The sequence below is a fragment of the Solanum pennellii genome, chromosome 4 (assembly GCF_001406875.1).
Source record: "Solanum pennellii chromosome 4, SPENNV200".
Taxonomy (NCBI): Eukaryota; Viridiplantae; Streptophyta; class Magnoliopsida; order Solanales; family Solanaceae; genus Solanum; species Solanum pennellii.
In genome coordinates this window covers 1903455-1926424 of record NC_028640.1, presented here as the reverse complement: position 1 = coordinate 1926424, position 22970 = coordinate 1903455, and the positions used below count along the sequence as shown (strand labels likewise).

The window sequence follows — 22970 nt, the reverse complement described above, 5'->3', positions numbered from 1 at the left end:
CAAAAAACCCAATAAGTTTAGGGATCTGCTTATGTATTCGGCCTTAAAAATATTACTTTATATACTTAATTATTAACTAAACTGGATACACTATCGATTTATCACATAACATAACAAGTGATCTCAATATTTTGTAAGAATATGAGGCTCTTAATCAAAAATCGAGAGAAGTGTTGAAAGCACACATAAACTTGACAAGAATTAATGAGTGTATTTCACTTATGTTGCAAGATTGAGGGTATATTTTAGTTAAGTTAGTCAAATAAAAAGTGTTTAAAAAACTGCCAATAGTTTGAAAATAAAACTAATAACTCATGCCAAATTTAGAAATATTTAAACACGTCTCTTTTATTTATATAATATATTGTATCATACTTAGTCGAACTTTAGTTGTCACTTCATCTGAATTTTTTTTTTAATTTCTCGCTCAGTATTTGATTCTTATATTAGAACCTCAATTAATTTGATTAAATACATCTAGTTTATTATACGAAAAATTATTTGCTACTAAGATTTTTCATATTTAAAAAAATTGAAATTGAAAATTTTATTGTTAATTTTAACTACACCTTAAAATAAATGAGCAATTAAATTATTGTTATTATTTTTATTTTCTTAATTTGGCGTTTCAAAACCCTAAAGTCCATCCCCTGGTTGTTACGTGTTAAAAGGGAGAAAACAAATGCATTATTATTTTACACATACTTTTTGCAAAAGAAATTCTCCACTAAGAAATAAGGTGGAATTATTTGATTTCTCACTAATTGAAATAAATCTAATAATTGAAAAATTTTGGGATTTGTATTAAAATTTGGATCATCTTTAAAGTAAAAATGTGTTGTTAAAATTTCTTCAAAATATGTTAAAATTCTATAGACTTGCTAGGATTTCATTATTCCAATTATAAAACTTGTCTGGCTTACAAGTTATGGTGATCATCTAGACTTTATCATAAAATCGGACAAAATCATCAAGATTTTTTTTATTTTTCTAATTTTAATTCGGGTAAATCGTTAAATTTTTTATTTATAATTCTAAAAATCACTCTAAATGACCAGAAAATTTGATCAAAATTTAGTCATAAAATTTAAAAAATTATAATATTTTTTTTAATTTTAAAATAATTTTTTTTTATTTTTACTTAAAAAATATTAAAATTAAAAAATAAAAATATTTAAAAGATAAAATATCATAAAAAAATTTCATTCTTGTCAAAAAGATCTACCACCCATATTACTTTCTATCAAAAACTACACCAATAACTTTAAAAATAAGTGATTTAATACTTTTGAACTCTTTTACTCCATGAAAAAATATTCAAAGTCAAAAGTCAAAAAATATTTATTATCCATAAAGCAAAACTTATTCAACTTAAAGTATTATCCATATAGCAAACAAAATAAAAAATTAAACTAGAAAAAATTGCCCTACTCCATAAGAAAAGAAAAAAAAAAGCTTTCTTATACATCAATCATAATCTTCTCTAAAACACCATAAAATTACATCAAATATATTATTATTATCGTTTATTTATAAAATCATATCATATATATTATTATCAAATATTTTTATTAAAAAAAATAAAAATTCGGTCAAGATCATTTGGACATTGACGTAATTTAATCAGGAATAAGATCTGATCCTTGTCGCCAAGTCATTTTCTCAAAGATATGTGAAAGCGATTTATACTTTTTCTTTAATTAATTAATATATTAATATAATATGATTCTTATTAATTTTTATTATTACTTTTTACATTTTCCCACAATTTTACTTTTTTATGTTTTTTAATCTTCAAGCATCATTATCAAACTAACTTATTCCACTAACTAAAATTTACTAATATATATTCATAAAAAGAGCAAAATGCTTTCTCACTATGTTTGCTAATATATTTATCAATCATGTTTATTATATAATATAAGATAAAATTTTGAAATATTTATACTTTATTATTTTGATATTCACTTTAATTGTTAACTATATAAATTGAATTACTGATAAATGTTATTACTTATATTATCGATTTTAAATTAACTAAATGACATAATATTAAATTGCGTATTTAATTTGACGAAAACATTACATACAATTACATTTTTTAGATGTGCTCTAACTTTTTGTTTTAGTTTCTTATTTGATATTTGATATGCATTTTAGAATGTCAATTAATTTAAATATGATTTGTATATATTATATTAACATATAAAGCTTAAACTAAATTCCTCTAATTAAAGGAGATTGATGGAAAAAAAAATCAAGGCTTGTGTCTGTACATAGGAAATAAAATCACGATTTTAAATTCTAAATTCTCAAAAAAAATAAAAAAATAATGGAGATTCTAAATTCTATTTTTTTTTAATTATTTAAACATAACATAAAATAAAGCTCTTGTTTGACATGAATAAAACTTTTCGTATTATACAAGAAAAATGCACAAGTAGCCCTTCAATCTATGTTCGAAATTTCAGAGACACACTTATAATATACTAAAATCCTATTACTCCTCTGAACTTATTTTATAAATAATTTTTTACCTCTTTTTGACCTACGTAGTACTAGCTTGAAAAATAATCAACCAGCGTTAGACCCACAAGATAGTGCCACGTAGATAAAAAAAGGGTAGAAAACTATTAATAAAATAAATTTAAGGGGTAATAGAAACTTAATATAGTATAAGTGTGTATCTTGAAATTCAGACATAAATTGAGGGATACTTGTGCATTATCCCTATTATATAAAAAAATTATATTAAATGAACTAGTTATTATTATGATATACTAAAATTATGTATATTTTTTGAAATTTTTAATCACAAATATTATTTTATAAAAATAAATAAAAATTAATTTATCAATACAAAGTCTGAAAATATTTTGATATTATGCATATCCTAATGGACCCAAATATCCAAGTAATCATCTCCTCCTAGTGTTCAACTCTCTTATGAAACCTGATGCTTTTATTGCCCCTACAATCTGAGAAAATAACAGAAAGCCCATCACTCCCCAATATATATTAAATAAATAAATAGATAAATAAATTAATTAATTATTTAATAATAAAGATTACTAGAGACCCATGTGAGTGTGAAAAGTCTAAGAGACAGAGAAGAAAAAAAAATGTATATATGAGATTGTCAAAAGATTGAATTACTTTTTGTTGGATCCATATTTTTTTTTTTAATTCTTTTGCAATTTAAAAGGTAAAAAGAAATAATGTAAGGAATTAATGGATTAATTGTTTGATAGGGGGTGTATTAGGTAGAATAATATTGGTAATAAATTTCAGTAGTATAATATTTTATAGTAAATTTATGTCTAATAGAACTAGTCCTAGTATTAATTATACATCTACTTAGTACTATTAATTTGATTAGGTAGAATTTAAGAAAAATGATTGGTACACCAACATGGGATTAATTAGAAAGAGGGATAAAATTAGAATTTTAAATTTATGTGTTTTGATTTTATAATTATGATTTTAGGTGATAATAATTAAATTTTAAGCTTAATATTTGACTGAACTCGACATCAAACTTTCACTAGTTTAGTCGACGAAAAAGTCAAGCCGTAAAGGTTTATAAGAAGACTTATAGTTATTTTTATTGACCGAATTCATAATCTCGTGAATACGTAAGCTTATCATTGTATATCATATGATCTATAAATGAGACGATAAAAACTTAAATTAAAAACATAATTTTTATATGAAAATTGGTATAAAAGAAAAATATTTACATTGTTGAGAGAACAAATCTCTCTATAAATAGAACTCTTAAATGACTATATTTTGGATTCTATTGTATTAGGCTAAAAGAATAGGAATATTTAAATTATAGATCTCCAAACGTTTTCTCCTAAGAAAAGACTATATCAAATATAAATATATTTTGCATTTAGAAAAAGTTCAAATATCTATAATAATACTTTGACTTTTTTTTATAGAGAAAAAATAAACTTCAATTCAAACGAGAAAAGAAAATTAGGACAAAACTCTAACTGTGATAATAATTTTATCATTTATGCCATGACTTTCTTTTCTATATAGCTAAAAACATTAACTTTTTTTCCTTGTGATAAATTTAAAAGAAAATTATATATTGTTTTAGTTCTCTATTTCTAAAAAATTGAAAAGTGCTTCTCTTTTCTCTTTCTTGATTGGTTTTGTTTGTTTGTTTGCTCTTTAGCTGGTTTTTACTCTCTTCTGGTTTTTTTGAGCTCAGTGTAGTAATTTTTTATGGTGTAAATATATAATAATGAAGAGAAAACAGTGAACATGCTCTTCATTGTCTAGATTCTTCAACTTAACTCCATGCTTGAGAGCACATGATTGGAGTGATTTTTCATTTTTTTATTCCAAAAACCCCATTGACAGACACAGTGTGAGGAGTTCTTGGAATTTGGGATTTTTTTTTCCATCTTTTTAGGACTGCAGTCAAGCCATGCTTGTTGTTCCATGAGGGGGAAAAAAATTGGTTCTTTTTCTTGGGTTTCACTTCTTTCCATCCTCATGATAGTGTGAGGAGAGAGGGGGGTGGGGTGAAATGATTTGTTTGTTCATTTTCTTGGTGGTTTTCTGCCTTTAGCACATTTTTAGTGAATTCTTTGCTTTTCCCTATGATTTAAAAAAATGGGGTTTTAAGAAACTACTTGTACTTTTGCAGAAAAGCAATGATTTTTAGCTCATTTGTCTATATGGGGTTTCTTGTTTCTTTGTGGTTAGGAGAATTTTGAAGAATATTGAGGAGTATTTTTTTTGTGGTTGTGGGGATGGGTGAGAAGATGCAAAGCCACCATATGTTGAGTGTGAAGGGGAGTGAGCAATTTAACTCAAAGAGAAAGCATAGATTTGTTCCTTCACAGGGTTATCTTCCAAAGCTTTTTGCTTTATGGATTATCTGGTGTACATTTTTTAGCATTGCTTTGTACTTTTATATGGATGCTAATCATAAGGAGAAAAGAAAAGAAGGGCTTGTGAGTATGTGTGATCAAAGGGCAAGGATGTTACAAGATCAATTCAGTGTTAGTGTGAATCATGTACATGCCCTTGCTATACTTGTATCAACTTTCCATTATGAGAAGAATCCATCAGCAATTGATCAGGTTTGTGCTCTTAAATGGTTACAATTTCTCATTTTGCACTGAAAAAAGTTGTGAAATTGGTTTAGTTTAGTGAGGTATAATTTGATTCTCTTTAATTCTTGGCGGTATTGCTTTATCTTTTGCAATTGTGATGAGTTTTATTTGTTTAGCTGTTGTGTCATGTGAATATTTTGTCTTTGCTTGGCTCAATCTTTTAACAAAGAAACAAGTATGTCTCTGCTTATCGAGGACATGACTTTAAGATAGGACCTTGTGGAACACATGGATTAGGGGTAGAAGATTAGTATGTAGTAGTGCATTATCTTGCTGTTCGTCCATATTACTCTTGTAGTTTCTTGCTCTTCAGTTTTTGTAGCTATAGGTTGTTTCGAGTACTTCCATTGCTTCTTATTCTTGACTATTTTTTCTTGAGTGGTGGGTCTATGGGAAACAACCTCTCTACCTCTGAGGTTGGGGTAAGTCTGCGTACACTCTACACTCCCCTCCCCAGTCTCAACCGGGTATGTTGTTGTTGTAACGACTATGCCTCAGTTGTCAGCTGTGTGAATTGTCGATAGGTGTTTTGCTCCATTTGGACTCTGATTCTCTTTACTGAAACTGCAGAGTACTTTTGCTGAGTACACTGCTAGAACTGCCTTTGAGAGGCCACTATTAAGTGGGGTGGCATATGCAGAGAGAGTTTTAAACTCAGAAAGGGAAGAATTTGAGAGAGAACATGGATGGACTATTAAAACAATGGAAAAAGAGCCTTCACCAATTAGAGATGAGTATTCTCCAGTTATATTTTCACAAGAGACGGTTTCCTACATAGAATCACTTGACATGATGTCAGGAGAGGTAATGAATTAGTTCAGAAAGTTTCATGGATTTTAACTTTTGTTAGTTGTGCTAGCTTATTTCATTGGACTGTTCTTTTGCCTGGTTCATTCAGGAGGATCGCGAAAACATCTTAAGAGCTAGGGCCAGTGGGAAGGCAGTTCTTACGAGCCCCTTCAGGCTTCTGGGTTCTCATCACCTTGGTGTTGTTTTGACATTCCCTGTTTACAGATCCAAGCTTCCGGAAAACCCGACGGAGCATGAACGGGTTGAAGCCACTGCAGGGTAAGCTTGTGTCAATGTCGTTTTCTGATTGGATGAATTTATAGCATGCTTGATGGTCTTAAGATATTTGCTCATCATTTTTTGCTTTAGAAAAGTTCAGTTTATTTGGTTTGCATGGACGCCTAATGCCAGTCATCATTTTGTCTCAAACTTAGAGCATTTGTTCCTTCTGCTTCTCACTCCCATAAGCCGGCTAATGGAAATATTTGTAGCTTAAGTCGGATTCTTAAAGATGTAGGCGTAGTCTTATTTGTCGTGCTAACCATGTAAAAGGGATGAGTCATTCTATTCTTTGGGTCTTGCAAGATTTCTCTCAGTAACCATTATTCATGTGCATTTGTTTTAGTGCATATTACTTGAAGACATGTTTTTGGTCAATTACCAGGTGATGGGTGAGATTGGGCAGGTTCTGCTGCTATTTGGTAATAGTTTCATCTAGCTCTTTAACTCAATGCAGGTATCTTGGTGGAGCCTTCGATGTTGAGTCTCTCGTTGAGTGTCTACTTGGGCAACTTGCTGCAAATCATCCAATTATTGTAAATGTCTATGATGTTACAAACTCTTCTGATCCTTTAATCATGTACGGACACCAGAACCCCAATGGTGATGCCTCACTAAAGCATGTAAGCAAGCTTGATTTTGGTGATCCATTTCGTAAGCATGAGATGATTTGTAGGTAAGTGCTCATCCTTCTTTGGTAGCAGGTGCTCTGTGTAAGAAAGCTCAAACTTCGATGTGGAGCCTTGATACGTTTGTGCCTTTGCAGGTATCTTTATGAAGCTCCTATATCTTGGGGTGCAGTGACCACTGCAGTTTTCATTTTTACCATCTTCCTCTTAATTGGCTACACGGGTTACAAATCTGCAAGCCACATTAATAAAGTAGAGGATGATTTCCATAAAATGCAGGAGCTAAAGGTTCAAGCTGAAGCAGCTGATGTTGCCAAATCCCAGGTCTCTTAACACCTTGTCCAATTCGAGGTTCTTTATTCCATTAAATTGATCTTGAGATGTTGACGTGCATTTTCTGTTTTGCTAAATCCAGTTCTTGGCTACTGTTTCACATGAAATAAGAACTCCTATGAATGGAATCCTAGGTAAGGAGCTATTCTCATATTGATTTGCAGTATTATCTCAATAGCAATTTAACTAAATGCGGTACGTCTAACTTTTAAGCGCCTGCTGTATGATTGTGAATTCAGGAATGCTTGCTCTGCTCCTAGATACGGATCTGAGTTCAACTCAAAGAGATTATGCTCAGACTGCTCAAGATTGTGGGAAGTCACTGATAAGATTGATAAATGAAGTGCTTGATCGGGCCAAAATTGAAGCGGGCAAGTTAGAACTTGAGGCAGTTCCATTTGACCTTCGCTCTATACTGGATGATGTTCTTTCTTTATTCTCTGATGATTCAAGGCGCAAAAGTCTTGAGGTACGCCCTTGAACATTCATAAGTTCCTTTATTCTCATGCACAAAGTAATTTATTGTTGTTGTCTGTTGGTTTACGTGTTAAACTGAGCCACTATGTCTTCAACTACTAATTTCTTTCGCTTCTGCTGCCTGTTACCTCTGGATTTCAATTGCTCCTGGTGCTGCTTCCTGACATGAAATGATTTATTGGGAACTGAAGTTGGCCGTCTTTGTTTCTGATAAAGTGCCTGAAATTGTTATGGGGGATCCAGGAAGATTTAGACAAGTGATAACAAATCTGGTGAACAACTCTGTCAAAGTAAGTAAAACAGGCAATCTTCTCATCCCTGAACCATAAGCACAAGTCCCTCTTTATGCTATTGGAAACTAGGAGGTAAAAAGAAAGGGATAGAAAAAGATGGAAATGGAGAAATAAATTTTAAAATTTTCCTTTAATTTGTGGAATGTGAAATTTCTGAGAAAGTTAAGATTTACCTTCTCTGTTGTCTGTTCAGAAAAGAGTTAGGCTGACGAGAAACATTCCTCTTTTTGATTTGCTTTCTATTTTAATGTTGCATTTCAAACAAGGAAATAGTAACCTTTAGAACTTCGCTTTTTGTTCTTTCTTGAATCATTATGATTACCAAAAGTTTATTCTTTGACAGTTCACTCTACAAGGGCATATATTTGTTCAAGTTCATCTGGTAGAACAAAACAAAGATGGTGACAAAAAGGATACCTGCTTGAATGGAGGATCTGAAAGTGTTATTTCTTCTAGTGCTTTTCATTTCAAGACCTTAAGTGGTTACGAAACTGCTGATAGCCAGAACACTTGGAACACCTTCAAGCACATAATTGCTGACAATGGGTTGGACTATGAATCTGCAACTAAGGTGGTGAATGATGATCTCTCTCGGGATGTCACTGTAATGGTTAGTGTTGAGGATACTGGAATCGGGATCCCTTTAAAAACACAAGAACGAGTTTTTACACCATTCATGCAGGCAGACAGTTCAACTTCTAGAAAGTACGGAGGAACTGGTATTGGGCTAAGCATTAGCAAGTGTCTCGTCGAGCTGATGGGCGGTCATATAAGTTTCATTAGCCGTCCCAAGATTGGAAGCACATTTTCTTTCAGTGTTAGCTTCCTAAGATGCGAGAAACATGCTCTTGGTGATCTGAAAAAATCTCATTCTGATGATTTGCCTACATCATTCAAAGGTCTAAATGCTATTATAGTCGATAAAAAGCCTGTAAGAGCTGCTGTAACTGGATACCATCTGAAGAGACTTGGTATTCGGGCAGAAGTTGTCAGTAGCATCAAGAGAGCTGCAGCCACTCTTGGGAGAAATGGTTCTGTTGTTTCCAAGTATGTTTTCATCCTTTGGTAAACTCTTTGCTATTGATACTCTGTAGACTGTAAGTGATTCAGAACTGCAAGCATGTATTGCTTAGATCAATCTAACTTTGAGGCTTTGAAGGACACATTACTATTAATGTTATCTTAGACAAACTGTAAGCAAATGCCTTTGGCCATTGTAGGCACTCTACAGCCTTTGTTAGAGTCGGTTAAAGTGCCACATTGGTTGGGAAATAGACCGTTTATTTTTTTATATGGATAGGTCCAAGTGCTGTATCTGCATGGTATTAGAGCCAGTTTCATCCCTTTGTGGGCTCCTTGTCCACACTGGTTTGGCCTGGGTGTGAAGGGGGGTTAGAGTAGGTTAAAGTTTCACATTTGGTTGGGGAATCGACCGGTGGTTTGCTAAATATGGACTTGGACAATCCTCCCCTCATGAGCTAGTTTTTTTGGGTTGTGTTAGGCCCAAGTGCCTTATCTTTTACAATCTTGTTTAGTAAAATGGAATTTAATCGACAAAAAGAGAAAAAGGAGTTCCAAATTGCAGATAATTGATAACAAAAAACATTTACCTAAGGATTGACTGAGGTTTGATTTTCTTCTGTTCTGCGATAAAAGAATTCATGTTCACCAATGTACGTTTCCAGACATATATTTACTAGTATTGTTTCATTCTTGTATTTCTGCGCATTTCACCTGCCAGCTATTATCACCTAAATATATAGTAGCAGAAGGCAACATAGAGGAAAACATTTAGGTGTAGAAATATATCCAAATCTGTCATTTATGTGACAATGATCTTTAAAATGCCACTAGGATACCATTTTTTTTAATTCAGTTCCCTGCATGAGGAGTTCCAGTGTTTAGCAAGATGTTCAAATCTAGCGGAGAATAGCCTAAATAAAAATGCTGATATCCCCCTCAAAAGGGGAAAACAATGAACTGGAATATTGATACATTAATTTAAATAAGCATTTGTATCTTGCTGCAGTGAGAGGAAGCTGGACATAATTCTGGTCGAGAAGGACTTGTGGATATCTGAAGATGTTGACCTAAATTTACACTTTCCAAACATCAATCAAAATGGACACGTGTACAAGTTACCTAAGATGATCCTTCTGGCGACTAATATCACCAACGCTGACCATGAAAAGGCTAAAGCAGTAGGTTTTTCAGTGATAATGAAACCTCTTAGAGCAAGTATGCTGGCTGCATGCCTTCAGCAGCTAATTGGAACTGGAAACAAGAGTCGAGGAAAAGATATGTCCAATAGATCTCCATCCCTTCGTGGCCTACTGTGTGGTATGAAAATTTTGGTGGTTGATGATAATAGAGTAAATCGCAGGGTTGCTGCTGGTGCACTCAAAAAGTTTGGGGCCGAGGTAGAGTGTGCTGAAAGTGGGAAAGCTGCTCTTGCATTGCTGCAGTTACCGCACAATTTTGATGCATGCTTTATGGATATTCAGATGCCAGAAATGGATGGGTATGTTCGAAACTTCTCATTTCCTGATCTAATGATTTTCTTCATAGTAGTTCTACTTACAAATTTGTGACGAGCAAATTCGAATTATGCCATCTTTAAGTTGAAGCGTAGTATGTCTGTGTTGGCAGTAGAAAATTCAAAATGTGCTCTGTCAATAACAGTCTTCACATTCTGTTCTGTATTGGGACCAAATATTATTCTATTGGACTTGTGGAAGTTAAAAGGTGCTTTTGATTGCAGAAATGATTTTAATGTGCTTTATCCACAGTTAAGCCTTGTTTCAATTCTAGCTTTATAAAATATTTACTAGTTTTAAACTAATACCAATTCTTGTACCCAAGTCCTGGTTTGTACACCGTAAGTATAGGAATTTAAGTCCCCTGCTGTAGTATATTGACATATTATCTTTAATCAACGAATCTGAGATAAGATAATTGCTGATAGACAACTTTTTTGTTTCTGAAAGGAAACAATGCAGCTTTACAAGTCATATATTGCAAAATTCAGTTTTAGCTCTCTGCTAACAAATAAATATATACTGACTGGTCAGTGAATTTGGGTTGCTTACCAATGTTGGTCATTGATGATTACAGAATTCGAACAATTTAAATTTACCTCAATAAAAAATGAACAAAACTTTAATTCTATTTGAAATTTGGAGAAAACTCTGATGAGAGAGTTAAATGGACAACATCCTTTTGTAACTAATACTTTCTGGAGTTCTAATCCCAACTAGACTGTCAACACTTGTATCATCTCACCACGGTCCACCCAAAATTCAGTTGTTTGCTTTTCTTCTCATTTTGCACTTTGTGCTTCACTTAAGGATCTCTTCTGAACTGACATAAGAGAAGAACCTCTTATATACTCGGTAATGCCTTAGAAAAAGTGTTGGCTATTATTCTTGTGTTGCTTACCTCCTCAAGTATTGAGCTTAATAATCCAAAAGGGGGGCTGTCGTTTGGTTGAGTCAAACTTGGAAACCTAGCTGTTTATCATTCCTCAGATGGTTGCTGTCATTTGAGAGTTCCGACATTTAAGAATATGCTAATATACTTTGTCTGTGACCTCAGTGTAGCATGTTTTAATCAGATTTCTGATTCTCTTTGTTGTGTACATAGCAACTGAGATGATCAATGTTAATTTGTGTATATATTGACCATGTCTAGTGTCTGCATAGCTTCTGTATCAATCACAGGTTTATGAACTTCTTTGAAACTGTTGCTTGTCGTTGGTGCATGTCGACCTACTTGCTAATACAGCAATGTTGATTGGATTTCACTTGAATGGCAAATGCTATTTCACTCATTTGTACACCTCTTTGTTCAGAACTGCACTTTTGGGTATTGAGATTCTGTGCATATTGAACTTCATTTCCTCTAGAAATACAGGTTTTACTAAACAAAAAGATTGTCTTTAGGACAATGTGCTTTTGTACCAAGGGAAAGAAAAGAGTGACTGAAAACACGAACATCCAAAGAAACTAAAGTACAAGGTTTTTAAAACTAATCCTTTTGAAATTGCAGGTTTGAGGCTACACGTCGAATTAGGGAACTAGAGAGCATTGCGAATGAACAACAGAATGGAGTGTTGAACTGTGATGGAGGTACAAAGAGGCGCAGGTGGCACATGCCGATATTGGCCATGACTGCTGATGTTATTCATGCCACATTAGAGAAATGCCTCAAGTGTGGGATGGATGGTTACGTCTCAAAACCATTCGAGGAAGAGAATCTTTATGAAGCTGTATCCAAGTTCTTTGAATCCAAGCCTAACTCGGACGAATAGCTAAGTACCTATTCTACTGATTTTGCTGCACCTCTCGGCTGAAACGGACTACCAGCAAATTTTCAGCATCCTGCTGGTGCATATTCTTGTTTGACTTGTTCTAGTGTATGGACATGATTAGCCACAATGACACATTTAGCAAGTGATTAACTTCTAACCACTTTAGACCTCTGACATGATTAGCTTCTTAAGTATATATTGTTGTATGTATACTGCAAAACAGCTTCTATCCCTGTCTTGTATGTACATTTAGAAGGGGAGAAGAAGTCAAAGCTGTATAATCTTGATATACTCTTTTATGGTTTCCTTTGATATTTTTGACTGAGAAGCTACTAATTCCTTGATTTGTATGTTGATTATTGTCATTAAAAAACTTCCCTATTCTCTATGCATCTACACTTTGCTTTGCTTATGGCTTCACAGGATTAGAGCACGTGGTTACGAACCACTATGTTAGGGGTTCAAATCCCTCCTCACCCACAACTAGGTCAAAAGGGAAGTGCCGTTAGAGGATTAGAGCACGTGGCTATGAACCACTCCTCACCCACAACTAGGTCAAAAGGGAAGTGCCATTAGAGGATTAGAGCACGTGGCTATGAAACACTTTGTTGGGGGGTTCAAATCCCTCCTCACCCACAATTAAGTCAAAAGGAAAGTGGCTTTTCCTCTACAGGACAGGAAAATTATGGTCGGGATAGCCAACCAAAAGCTATGGAACTTATGTGGGTCTTTTTGTCGAAATGGAATAGCATATTGCACCAAAATTGATCTCTAATTTTCTAATTTTTACCAAAATTAGAAGCCTTTAGGTGTATGATAATGCAACTAGCTTTCTAGTTGAATAGTTATACCCTCTTTATTAAGATAATTGATTAGTTCAACCACTAGGATCGAAAGTTAGGTATAGTCTCACTCGTTTATATTCTTTAGGTCAGATATTAAAATACGAGGTAGGGTCTCTTGGATTTTAAAGATGTGAACACAAAATGATACTGGTCAATATCACCACGTGTTTTGGTCATAGAATTTGGGAAATATATTTCACCTTTTTAGAAAAATATGATTTATATCCATAAGTTTTAAAATTATCAAAACTAACTATAAGCTTGTATCACAAGTCGATTGGATGTTCGTGCAACAATAACAAATAGTGTCCATGATACTAGAGCAATGAGGTAATTTGGAGTGAGTGCAACAAGTATCATTTCATACATCGTGAAGTAGACGAAGCACATGACTTTAATAACTTGAGCTAATTTTCATCAATAATTATATCATTATTTAATATTCACTAAATATTTCATCACTATTTTGGTGTTCACGTAAAAAATTATGTAATACAACGCAAATAACTGTAATAGATGGTGTTTTTGTAAAAGATAAAAGTTTGGGATAAAATTTTAATTTTCAAAAGATTTCAAATAATGAGATTTGGCCCAAGTACTAAAAAAACTAGTATTTGGAAATTTGAGATATATGCCAAAAATATTTGTCAAATAATGATAAATTATATGGACAAACATTATTTGTTAAATTTTTTCCCAAATATTATTTGAGAATTCTATGACTAAACGGGCCCTAAATGTGAATCTATTGTCTATTGAGTTGTATTTGGTATATTATTTAACTTGATTTGACTTTTTCATAAAAAAAATTTGTCAAGAGGATTAAAAATACAAAAAAACTACATATACATACATACAATAACAAAAAAAAATGGTTTACCTTTTGTATATATATAATTTCTTTTTAGATATTTTTACCCTTTAACTTGAAATTAAATATATTTTTGGAGGAAGTCATTCTTGGATCTTTATATTCTTCCATTATATTTCCAACATATTAAAAATAATTAACTGCATTAATTATTGAGAATCTCATAGTCAATTATGTAATACGAAATCTCTATGTACTACAAATCCTATCAAAGAGCACATTAATCATGAAGTAGATTAGATGACCCATAAAAAAAAATATTTTCAATTATGTTTTAAAAATAACAATTATGACATAAATAGTAAAAAAAATATTTTCTGAATCACATTATATTCTTGTTGGTGTATTATAATAAAAATATACTCCATCCATAAATATTACCCAATGGTCCTTTCGATTCTATTTATTTGACAAATATTTTCTAATTTGATATCCCTTTTTACTTTTCATTTTTGACAGATCAAGAAAGAATAATTTATTTTTTTCTATTATATCATCAATTTATCGAGTCAAAAAGTAAAAAAAAACAAAAAAAATATCATCTAAATATTAAAAAATACCACAATAAACAAGTAAAAATAAAAGAAGAAATTATATAATATATTGTAAATTATATAAATATTTTTTACGAGATAAACTGAAATTTATAAAATAATTTCTGTTATATTTACATTTCCTTTTCTTTTTGTTTACTTTGTAATACGCATAAAATGATGAATGAATTTATGTAAATTCGTTACTGNATGATTTGAGCTTAAAATAGACCTTTCTTTTTCACCCCAACTGATCTTTTCTGGGAATAATGTGTTGGCCTTGGTCCCTCCTTGGACATGTGCACCTCAGCTTATGCCAAAAGCATAAGTTGAGGGTGGCTAATGCAGTAAACAACCTTTTCATGGCCCTGACCCAACTTTGGGTATTATGTACTTTGACTAATGGCAAAGTCATGATTTCAGGGATATATATATATATGTATATATATATATATATATATATATTTCCAGTTTTAAATTATTTATCATAAATTTTAAAAAATATTATTTGAAATTATTTATTTTCTTGAAAACTTAAAGTTATATTATTTTTAAAGTCCATAATTATAATAATGTAATGACTATTTAAGTATAAAGAAAAAAGAACACTAAAAGAGAATCATCACATAATTTGATAAGGAACGAGTAGTTTTTAAGCCTATATTTGAATATGTAATTTCATAATGATTTTAAATTTAGATATACTATTCGAAAATTATGATTTTCTCCAAAAAAAAAAAAGAAAGCATGATACTATTCTTAAAAGATTTAAAACTTAACTCATAAGTTTATATTTTGTAAAAAAAGAATTTCATATCATTTTAAAATTTTTAAGAAAACATACTCATGCTCAGTAATCAGTATGAAATAAGATTGTTTGCACTATATGAAAGTAGCATATATTAAAGAATAATTAGTTACTATTATTGTTGACTACTGAATCTATATATTTCGTGTATTTGAAAATTGGCTATCTTAAACATGTATTCATAAAAGTAACATCAAAACAACTACTTATTCATATAATACATTAGGACATTTGAATATATCTTATTTATTAACATGATTTGCTCTTTCGGTAACATTGAAAAAAGTAATAGCTTTCATATCTTTTCCATGTTTATAAAAATAAAAATGTACAATTTACAAATTTTTTTTAAAAATTATTTTACGTCAAATCAAATTATATCACATAAATTAATACTGATTATGGAGGGAATAATATCTTTGACCTTAATACTTCATAGCTTGCGCGTTAGGTTTGCTGCAAATTTTACGTGTAAAACGAGTCCGTGTAGACCAAAACAAAGAAGCGTATACAAGTTATTTTCCTTTGAATTCTATTTTTTTTAATATATAACTTTTTTTTTCCATATGTTTCATTTATGTAGCACTTTTCTTATATTTTATTTTAAAAAATATTGACATTTTTTACATTGGACAGTTGGAAAAAGATTTTTAGTCTCACGATTATTAAAAAAAAAATTGTTTTGATTTTTGTGATACACGACTCAATATACTACCCTTTATAATTAAATATTGTGTGTTTCTTAGTTCTTTTATATATAAAAAAATAGGTTATATTTATATAACCTATTATCCTCATACATGGAGTAATTCATAAAAAAAAAAGGGGGAAATTGTATATAATAGCAAATTAATAACTTAAAATAAATGGAGTAAGCTAGAGTTTGATTTAATTGTGCTCCATAGCAAACGTTTGCAAAAAATTGTCAGGCGTCTCTCTCCCAAATATCTCGCTCGCCACTCTCCTCCTATCTCTCGCTCGCTTCCTCACTTTTTATACAAACACAAGTGCAGAAAAATTGTTTCTAATTATATAAAGCAGAGAAAATTGTATAAATACATATATTTTTGTTCCCCTCTCTCCCCTCTTTCAGATCTCGCTCGCCACTCTCCCAAGTCTCGCTCGCCACCCTCGCCTTTCTCACTTATACAAACAGAAGCGAAATGTATAAATTGTGTTTCTGTTTGTATAAAGTGTGAGAAAATTGTATAGACACATGCAAGTACATATATTTTCCTCCTATACACTTATAATTATACAATAAAAATACTCCCTTGCCAGTTTCTTTTGCCTTTCTCTCTTTCTTGTTTTATACAATTTTCAAATTGTATCTAATTTCTCTCTTTCTCGTTTTATACAATTCGATTCAATTGTATATTCCTTGTCAAGTCTCTTTTGTCTTTCTCTCTTTCTCATTTTATACAAATTCAAATTGTATATAATCGTTTTATACACTTATAATAATACAATTCGTTTTTATACAGTTCTCTGCCTAAGTGTCTTTCTCTTTCTTGTTTTATACACTTCGTTTTATACAATTTGCTTCAACTGTATATGTATAGCGAATTATACAGTTTCTATGTTTGCTATGGAGCATAATTATGCAAACTTTGCTATAACATACAAATATGAATTTTTTATTTGCTATATGTGAAAGTTGCCAAAAAAAAATGCACTAAAGTAATTAAATTATTTTCATAATAAAAGATGACTCATTTGTTTTTTTATATATAAATATCACAAAAATTGCTAAACTATTAACTTTCTATAATAAACAAATTACCCAACTTTGCTTTAAGTATCACATAAAGTAATTTTTTAATTATAAAAATTATAATATACACTATAATAAAATCAAATGAGTAAGGTTAGTCCACCGACCATTTTTTTTTGTCTTGTCTATTTTCTCCTGTCAAAATTAAGCCAACCTTTAAATTATTTTATTTTTTATTTTTTCAACCTAACATCTTTAGTCAAAAAAAAAAAAATTAAAATAAAAATCTAGTCTAAACAAATCTTCTTATATTAGCACCCCTTTTTTGCCCCATTCCTATTCAACACTTCACAATTTTTCTTAGTCAATATTCAATTTAGCTCACACGTTTCATCAAATATTTTATTATTAAAATTATAATACATAGTTGAAAGTACTATACAATTCAATTATATTAAATATTGAAAGTTGAACCGCGTGACATCAATAAACTCACATATATATACACATTAACTCCCTACAAACTTACCAAAATCTCATTAATTTCAATAACTTGCAAAGAATAAAATCATATAACAAAACTCATTTTTTCCAATTTCTTTTGTTTCTTTTTGTTGTTTGTAACATAAAAAAAACAATGATTTCAACATGGAGGAAGAAAAGAGCATCAAAGAGGAGTAACACAAAGAAACAAATTGAAGAAAAAACGATGGAGTTGTTAATGGTTCCTAGCCATTTCAAGTGTCCAATATCATTAGATTTGATGAGTGATCCTGTGACGTTGTCGACGGGGATCACGTACGATCGTGTGAGTATCGAGACATGGATCGAAAATGGAAATCAAACATGTCCCATCACTAAAAAAGTGTTGAACACACTTGAGCCAATTCCTAATCACACCATGAGGAAAATGATCCAAGAATGGTGTGTTGCGAATAAAGAATATGGGATCGAGAGGATCCCAACTCCAAGAATCCCCGTTACCTCATCAGAGGTAACGGGGATTCTTAGAAAGATCGATTCTTGCTCCAAATTGGAGCAAGGCTCAGAGTCTAGTCGCGAACTAGTAATGAAAATGAGGAATATGATAAAGGAAAGTACAAGGAATAAACGTTGTTTTGTTGCAAATGGTGCAGGGAAGATGTTATCATCTACACTTGATTGTTTTACGGAGAAATCATCCGTTTATGAAGTTGAAACAATGGAAGAAATTTTATCAACTTTGACAATATTATTGCCTCTAGATAGTGAGTCCAAGTCAATTCTTGGATCAAAATCATCTTTAAATTGCATGATTTGGTTCTTGAAATGTGGAAGTTTATCGAGCCGGAGAAATTCAGTGTTTTTGCTTAAAGAAATCATGAGAATGGAAGAAATATGGAGAGTTGAAGAGTTACTAAAGATTGATGGAGGTTTAGAATCATTAGTGAAGTTAATAAAAGAGCCAATTTGTCCTACAACTACAAAAGCTTCTTTATTAACAATTTACCATATGGTTAATTCATCACAATTGTCAAATGACAAAGCAAGATCAAAATTTGTTGATTTGGGGTTAGTGGAATTGCTTATAGAGACACTTGTGGATTGTGAAAAGAGCATATGTGAAAAAGTATTGGGAATTTTGGCTAGACTTTGCAACTCACAAGAAGGGAGAAAAAGGGCTAATAATTATGCCTTAACTATTCCTGTTTTGATCAAGAAATTATTGAGAGTTTCAGATTTAGCTACTGAATTTTCAGTTTCAATATTATGGAAGTTATTTATTGGGAAGAATGATAATGTTGTGCTTATTAATGAAGCACTTCAAGTTGGTGCATTTCAAAAGCTATTGTTACTAATACAAGTTGGTTGTGGTGAAAATACTAAGGAGAAAGCAAGTGAGTTGTTGAAATTGTTGAATTTACATAGAGGTGAGGTAGAGTGTATTGATTCTTTGGATTTGAAGAACCTAAAGAGGCCATTCTGAACATTTAGTTTAGTTGAAATTAGGTGTATACATTCATTTTTCATATGTTAAATGTACAAAATTGAACAAGGAATAATAAGTTATGAATATTCTTTTGGATATAACTTTGTATTTTTTTTACTTATAGAAGTTTATGTTGAACATGAATGAAATTTATGTTGTTGAAAAATGGCTATTGTCCTAGTGATATTGTATGACATTTCGCTCCCTCTGGTATTGACGTAACAAATTATGTTTTGAATATTTTTTCAAGTCATTATTATTACTTAGAACTTGTTTGGATGATTTTAACTAAGATTCAAGGAGGTTGTGATGAGTTTTTATTGTGGTATGAACGTTGTATTGAATCTTTCACAATTGCAATCAATAGGAAGGCTAGTTTGATTATTGTGCTTAGTGATCATAAAATAGGAGGCGCCATCTTACCATTGCACTCGTAATACCTTGATCATGATTAACCATTCGTTATTTCTTTTAAATTTTTATACACATTAATCTATATTTAAAGATACATATGTATGAAGCGCGAGACTAGTAGTACAATATAAAACTTGTGGGAGTGAAGTATAATTTACATAAAATTTAACCCGTTTGAGAAATATAACCCGAATTCAATTTTTCAATATGCAAATTACAGTGTTTTTAGTAACAAGGGGTTTTGAGGTACTCATCAATGGAGAAGAGAAAATTTGTAGTGAAGGAACTTCTCAAGGACAAGAAACTCTGGTTCGCTTCATTCCTCATTGTCTGGGCTGCTGGTCTCCAGGTAATTTCAATTTTCAAGTATGCTTTGGTAAATAAATCTTAGTAGCTCGGTTGATTGACTATTTAAATTTTCACCTTGTTGGCGAGGTATCGATTCCTCCACCTTGTAGTATCTTCCTCCAATTTGTGTAATTTGTTGGGCAGGGGCATATGATGTGGTTGCAGAGGCAAGATTCTTTCAAGGACAAGTTTGGGAACCTAAAAAATGAAGGCACAGATCAACAGGAGCTGGCAGATAATCAATGAACCCGGTAACTACTTGTAAGATTGAATTCGGATACTCTGATCTTAATCTTTTGATTCTGGAATATGACTTGTATAACTTTTTGTTTGAGATGAGTAAAAAGGAAGCTGTTTTTTTATGTAACTTTGGTGTATGGGTCAACTTATGCTTACCTCGACTAATTCCATGTGATACTTGTTGAACTCACATAGTGTTTTTGCTACATGAGACGTCATGGTTCTCAACACACTTTATTGAACACTAGGCTATAGTCCACTCCCTTGGGTGCTGATTTTGTTGTACTCTTATGTGTGCATTTTTGTGATTTCCTTTTGAATGAAGTATCAATATGAATGAAATATCTTCAATACCTATTGATGGTTTAATAAATTCATGCGTTTAAGGCACCTCTGATCTGCGATAACATTTGTCATGATATTGACATGAAAAGTGGTGACTGTTTTATGAAAGGAACGTTTTGTATCCTTTAAGGACAGGAAATGCTAATAAGAACTTATTGGTACATTTGATGATTCTCTCAGTGGCCTGTCTAAACTGTACATAAATGATAACTCCTATATGTCTTTGAACTCATGCTTGATTTTTTCTACTTGTGTTGTCAATTGCAAAAAGCTACATTTACCTGCTGGAGCGTAATGCACAAAGCACAACTGAAGCGTGGATTTATTGAAGTAAAAAACTGTAATTATATGAGTTTATGTGGGACAATATGGAAACCATATTCCTTCTAAACAGTCTTGGACTTCGGTTTTGTAATCATGTCTAGTTGGGAAATACTCATGTGTCTAGTGGCCGAGTAAGTCACATTTCCCTAGTTGGGAAACCATAAAACCTTGAGTGAAATTTAATGGAAAAACACATTTGGCTTCAATATGTGTCTATACATACACATAATCGATAACATTCAACCAAAAGAGAAAAAACAGTTAGATTCAAAGTGAAACAGGAAGTAAGAATGTCATTTTTCATACAAAGGAAGTAACAAATAACTTAGAGCAGCAAAAGCAGTGGTAGCAACAACTGTACAGACATCTCATTTCCCTTTCACCATAGAAAGTTAATCTTAAACGGTATCGTTTCTTCTCCAACATACATCATGAAACTTAATGGGCAGTTGCACGGTTAAAGCCTCAGCCAGGAAAGGGGGAAACTCCCACTGTGCTTTTTCACTTATCACCCTACAAAGTTAGGAGTTTCTTCTACTTGCTGAATAAAGAAGCCAAACATGCCACTAAACCGAGGGAAAATATACATATAAAATATATTCAAGCCTTGTATTGTTTAATTATATCTTCTCAAGAAAATATAATTTGCAACAAGGAAAAGATTCAAGCATAGATGCAAGATTACTCGAACACATTACAGTAATTTATTGCAATCAACCATGAAAATAACACGGAATGATCAGTAGCGGGCTTAAGTTCTTTCCTTCTGTGCCCTTTTGGAATTGTAAAGTTTTAATTTTCACTGTGAAAATTAATTTAATGGGTTACTACCAAAATCAGTTGCTTATATGATATCTGCATTTCCTTTACAAAATCGTAATTAAGGCCAAACATGTTTTTCCTGATTAATTTTTTTTTAAAAATGTTTTTAAGTAGTCCAAAGATGTTTCTTTTCTAATCTATTCAGATCGCCTTTACTGAACGATTTGATATTTTGATTATAATAATTAGTCAGCATATTACTGCTGCTTTTGTTTCTGCTCGACATTTAAATTCTACATTTTGACTAATATATATATATATATATATATATACACACATTTAAATCTCTGGGAATAAGGCAATGATTGCATATGGGCTATACACATATAGAGGTAATATTCTTGAAATACTGGGAATAGTCATAGATGATATGGTATTTTACTCTTGAAGCAGTTTGAGATTTTGTTCAGTTTGCAGCATGTGGTGATATTTCCTCTTGAATTCATTAACTAGACTTTTTAATGCTCAAATCGGGTTATCCGTTTTACTGGTTTGCCCTATATAAGCAAATGGTTGCTCCAAAGTCTCAATTTAGAAAGGTCTGACCTCAACACTTTAGGTTTCTTATCATTAGCATATAGTTCCACAAGATATAATGTCCATCATAAATCAACATCGTCTTTGTTATGGACTTGAAATATGATATAAGCTTCAAGCCTACGTTCCTCATAAACAAGCTTTTAGATCATTCATACATTGATTCTTATCTTTTTTTTCCCTTTACATGGTTGCAGTAGTACTAGAAAAACAGTCGAGAGCAATACTGGAAACGGCACCACAAAGAGAAGGTTCAGTTGCTTACTACTCACAGATGATAGATCCTCCACTTTTTGGATCCTGAACTCTCATTAGTTACTTCAATGTACGTTTTATCAGACTCTCAATCCTCAGGTCACTTGTTTATGAACTCACGTTTGGTTCGTCTTATGATGACAATTACGTCTTCTAAGATGCTATGAGGTAGTCTACTTTTGATATGTAAATGAAGGACTAGAAGTTCTGCTAAACCAACATTTGATATTGTTATCTTATGTTTTGGTTTATTTAGAGAAAGAAGGGGGATTCTTCTTTGCTTTAGGTGATTTACTTTGTAATAACTAAGTTCACCCTTTCACAAAATTGAAAGCATTGTTATTTGATGATATGTATTTTTTTATTTTGAGCTTGGCTTAATGATTTCCTTGAAGGCTCAAGCAATTTATGTAATACCTTAGTTATAAAAGAACAATGTTGCTGTTTTTTTTCGTCCAAGGAATTTACAGTGTAAGGTTTTCGTACGTTTCACCCTCTCGAGACCAGAGGAGGACCCGCGTAGTGGATTCGGATGCATATGCATTCACTAACTTTGAAAAAAACTTAGTATACATATATATGTATATACCTTAAAGAAAAGAAGACTTATAATCTTGTATTTATAAAATGTTTCTGGTGCATCCAAGAGTGGTATACTCGAAGGGTGTGACCTAGTGGTCAATGAAGTGGTTGAAATA

At 31.7% G+C, this 22970-nt stretch overlaps 3 protein-coding genes across 4 annotated transcripts; all 3 read left to right on the top strand.

Moving 5' to 3' along the window:
- Positions 1-4772: 4772 nt before the first annotated feature.
- Positions 4773-12636, top strand: LOC107017789 (histidine kinase 4). The gene is made up of 11 exons (XM_015218052.2): positions 4773-5105; positions 5709-5942; positions 6037-6206; positions 6664-6882; positions 6973-7159; positions 7251-7302; positions 7408-7637; positions 7837-7935; positions 8282-8985; positions 9968-10459; positions 11986-12636. The coding sequence occupies exons 1-11, from the start codon at positions 4773-4775 to the stop codon at positions 12245-12247; spliced, it is 2982 nt and encodes a 993-aa protein (XP_015073538.1). The 3' UTR covers positions 12248-12636.
- Positions 12637-17522: 4886 nt separating this feature from the next.
- On the top strand, positions 17523-19089 carry LOC107017233 (U-box domain-containing protein 21-like). Its single transcript, XM_015217502.2, has one exon. The coding sequence runs from the start codon at positions 17656-17658 to the stop codon at positions 18982-18984; it is 1329 nt and encodes a 442-aa protein (XP_015072988.1). The 5' UTR covers positions 17523-17655; the 3' UTR covers positions 18985-19089.
- A 500-nt stretch (positions 19090-19589) lies between these two features.
- LOC107016260 lies at positions 19590-22724 on the top strand. 2 transcript variants are annotated; one of them, XM_015216749.2, is made up of 3 exons: positions 19590-19750; positions 19894-20000; positions 22215-22724. In XM_015216749.2, the coding sequence occupies exons 1-2, from the start codon at positions 19658-19660 to the stop codon at positions 19993-19995; spliced, it is 195 nt and encodes a 64-aa protein (XP_015072235.1). In that variant the 5' UTR covers positions 19590-19657; the 3' UTR covers positions 19996-20000; positions 22215-22724. The 2 variants fall into 2 exon arrangements, with proteins under 2 accessions (XP_015072235.1, XP_015072234.1); XM_015216748.2 differs by having other exon boundaries at positions 19894-20010.
- The last annotated feature ends 246 nt before the right edge of the window (positions 22725-22970 follow it).

Coding starts and splice junctions, on each gene's coding strand:
- LOC107017789 (XM_015218052.2), top strand. CDS start 4,773: ATGGGTGAGAAGATGCAAAGCCACCATATGTTGAGTGTGAAGGGGAGT. Junction 7,638..7,836: donor CAAGGCGCAAAAGTCTTGAG/GTACGCCCTTGA, acceptor TGGGAACTGAAG/TTGGCCGTCTTTGTTTCTGA. Junction 7,936..8,281: donor TGGTGAACAACTCTGTCAAA/GTAAGTAAAACA, acceptor ATTCTTTGACAG/TTCACTCTACAAGGGCATAT.
- LOC107017233 (XM_015217502.2), top strand. CDS start 17,656: ATGATTTCAACATGGAGGAAGAAAAGAGCATCAAAGAGGAGTAACACA.
- LOC107016260 (XM_015216749.2), top strand. CDS start 19,658: ATGGAGAAGAGAAAATTTGTAGTGAAGGAACTTCTCAAGGACAAGAAA. Junction 19,751..19,893: donor TCTGGGCTGCTGGTCTCCAG/GTAATTTCAATT, acceptor TTTGTTGGGCAG/GGGCATATGATGTGGTTGCA.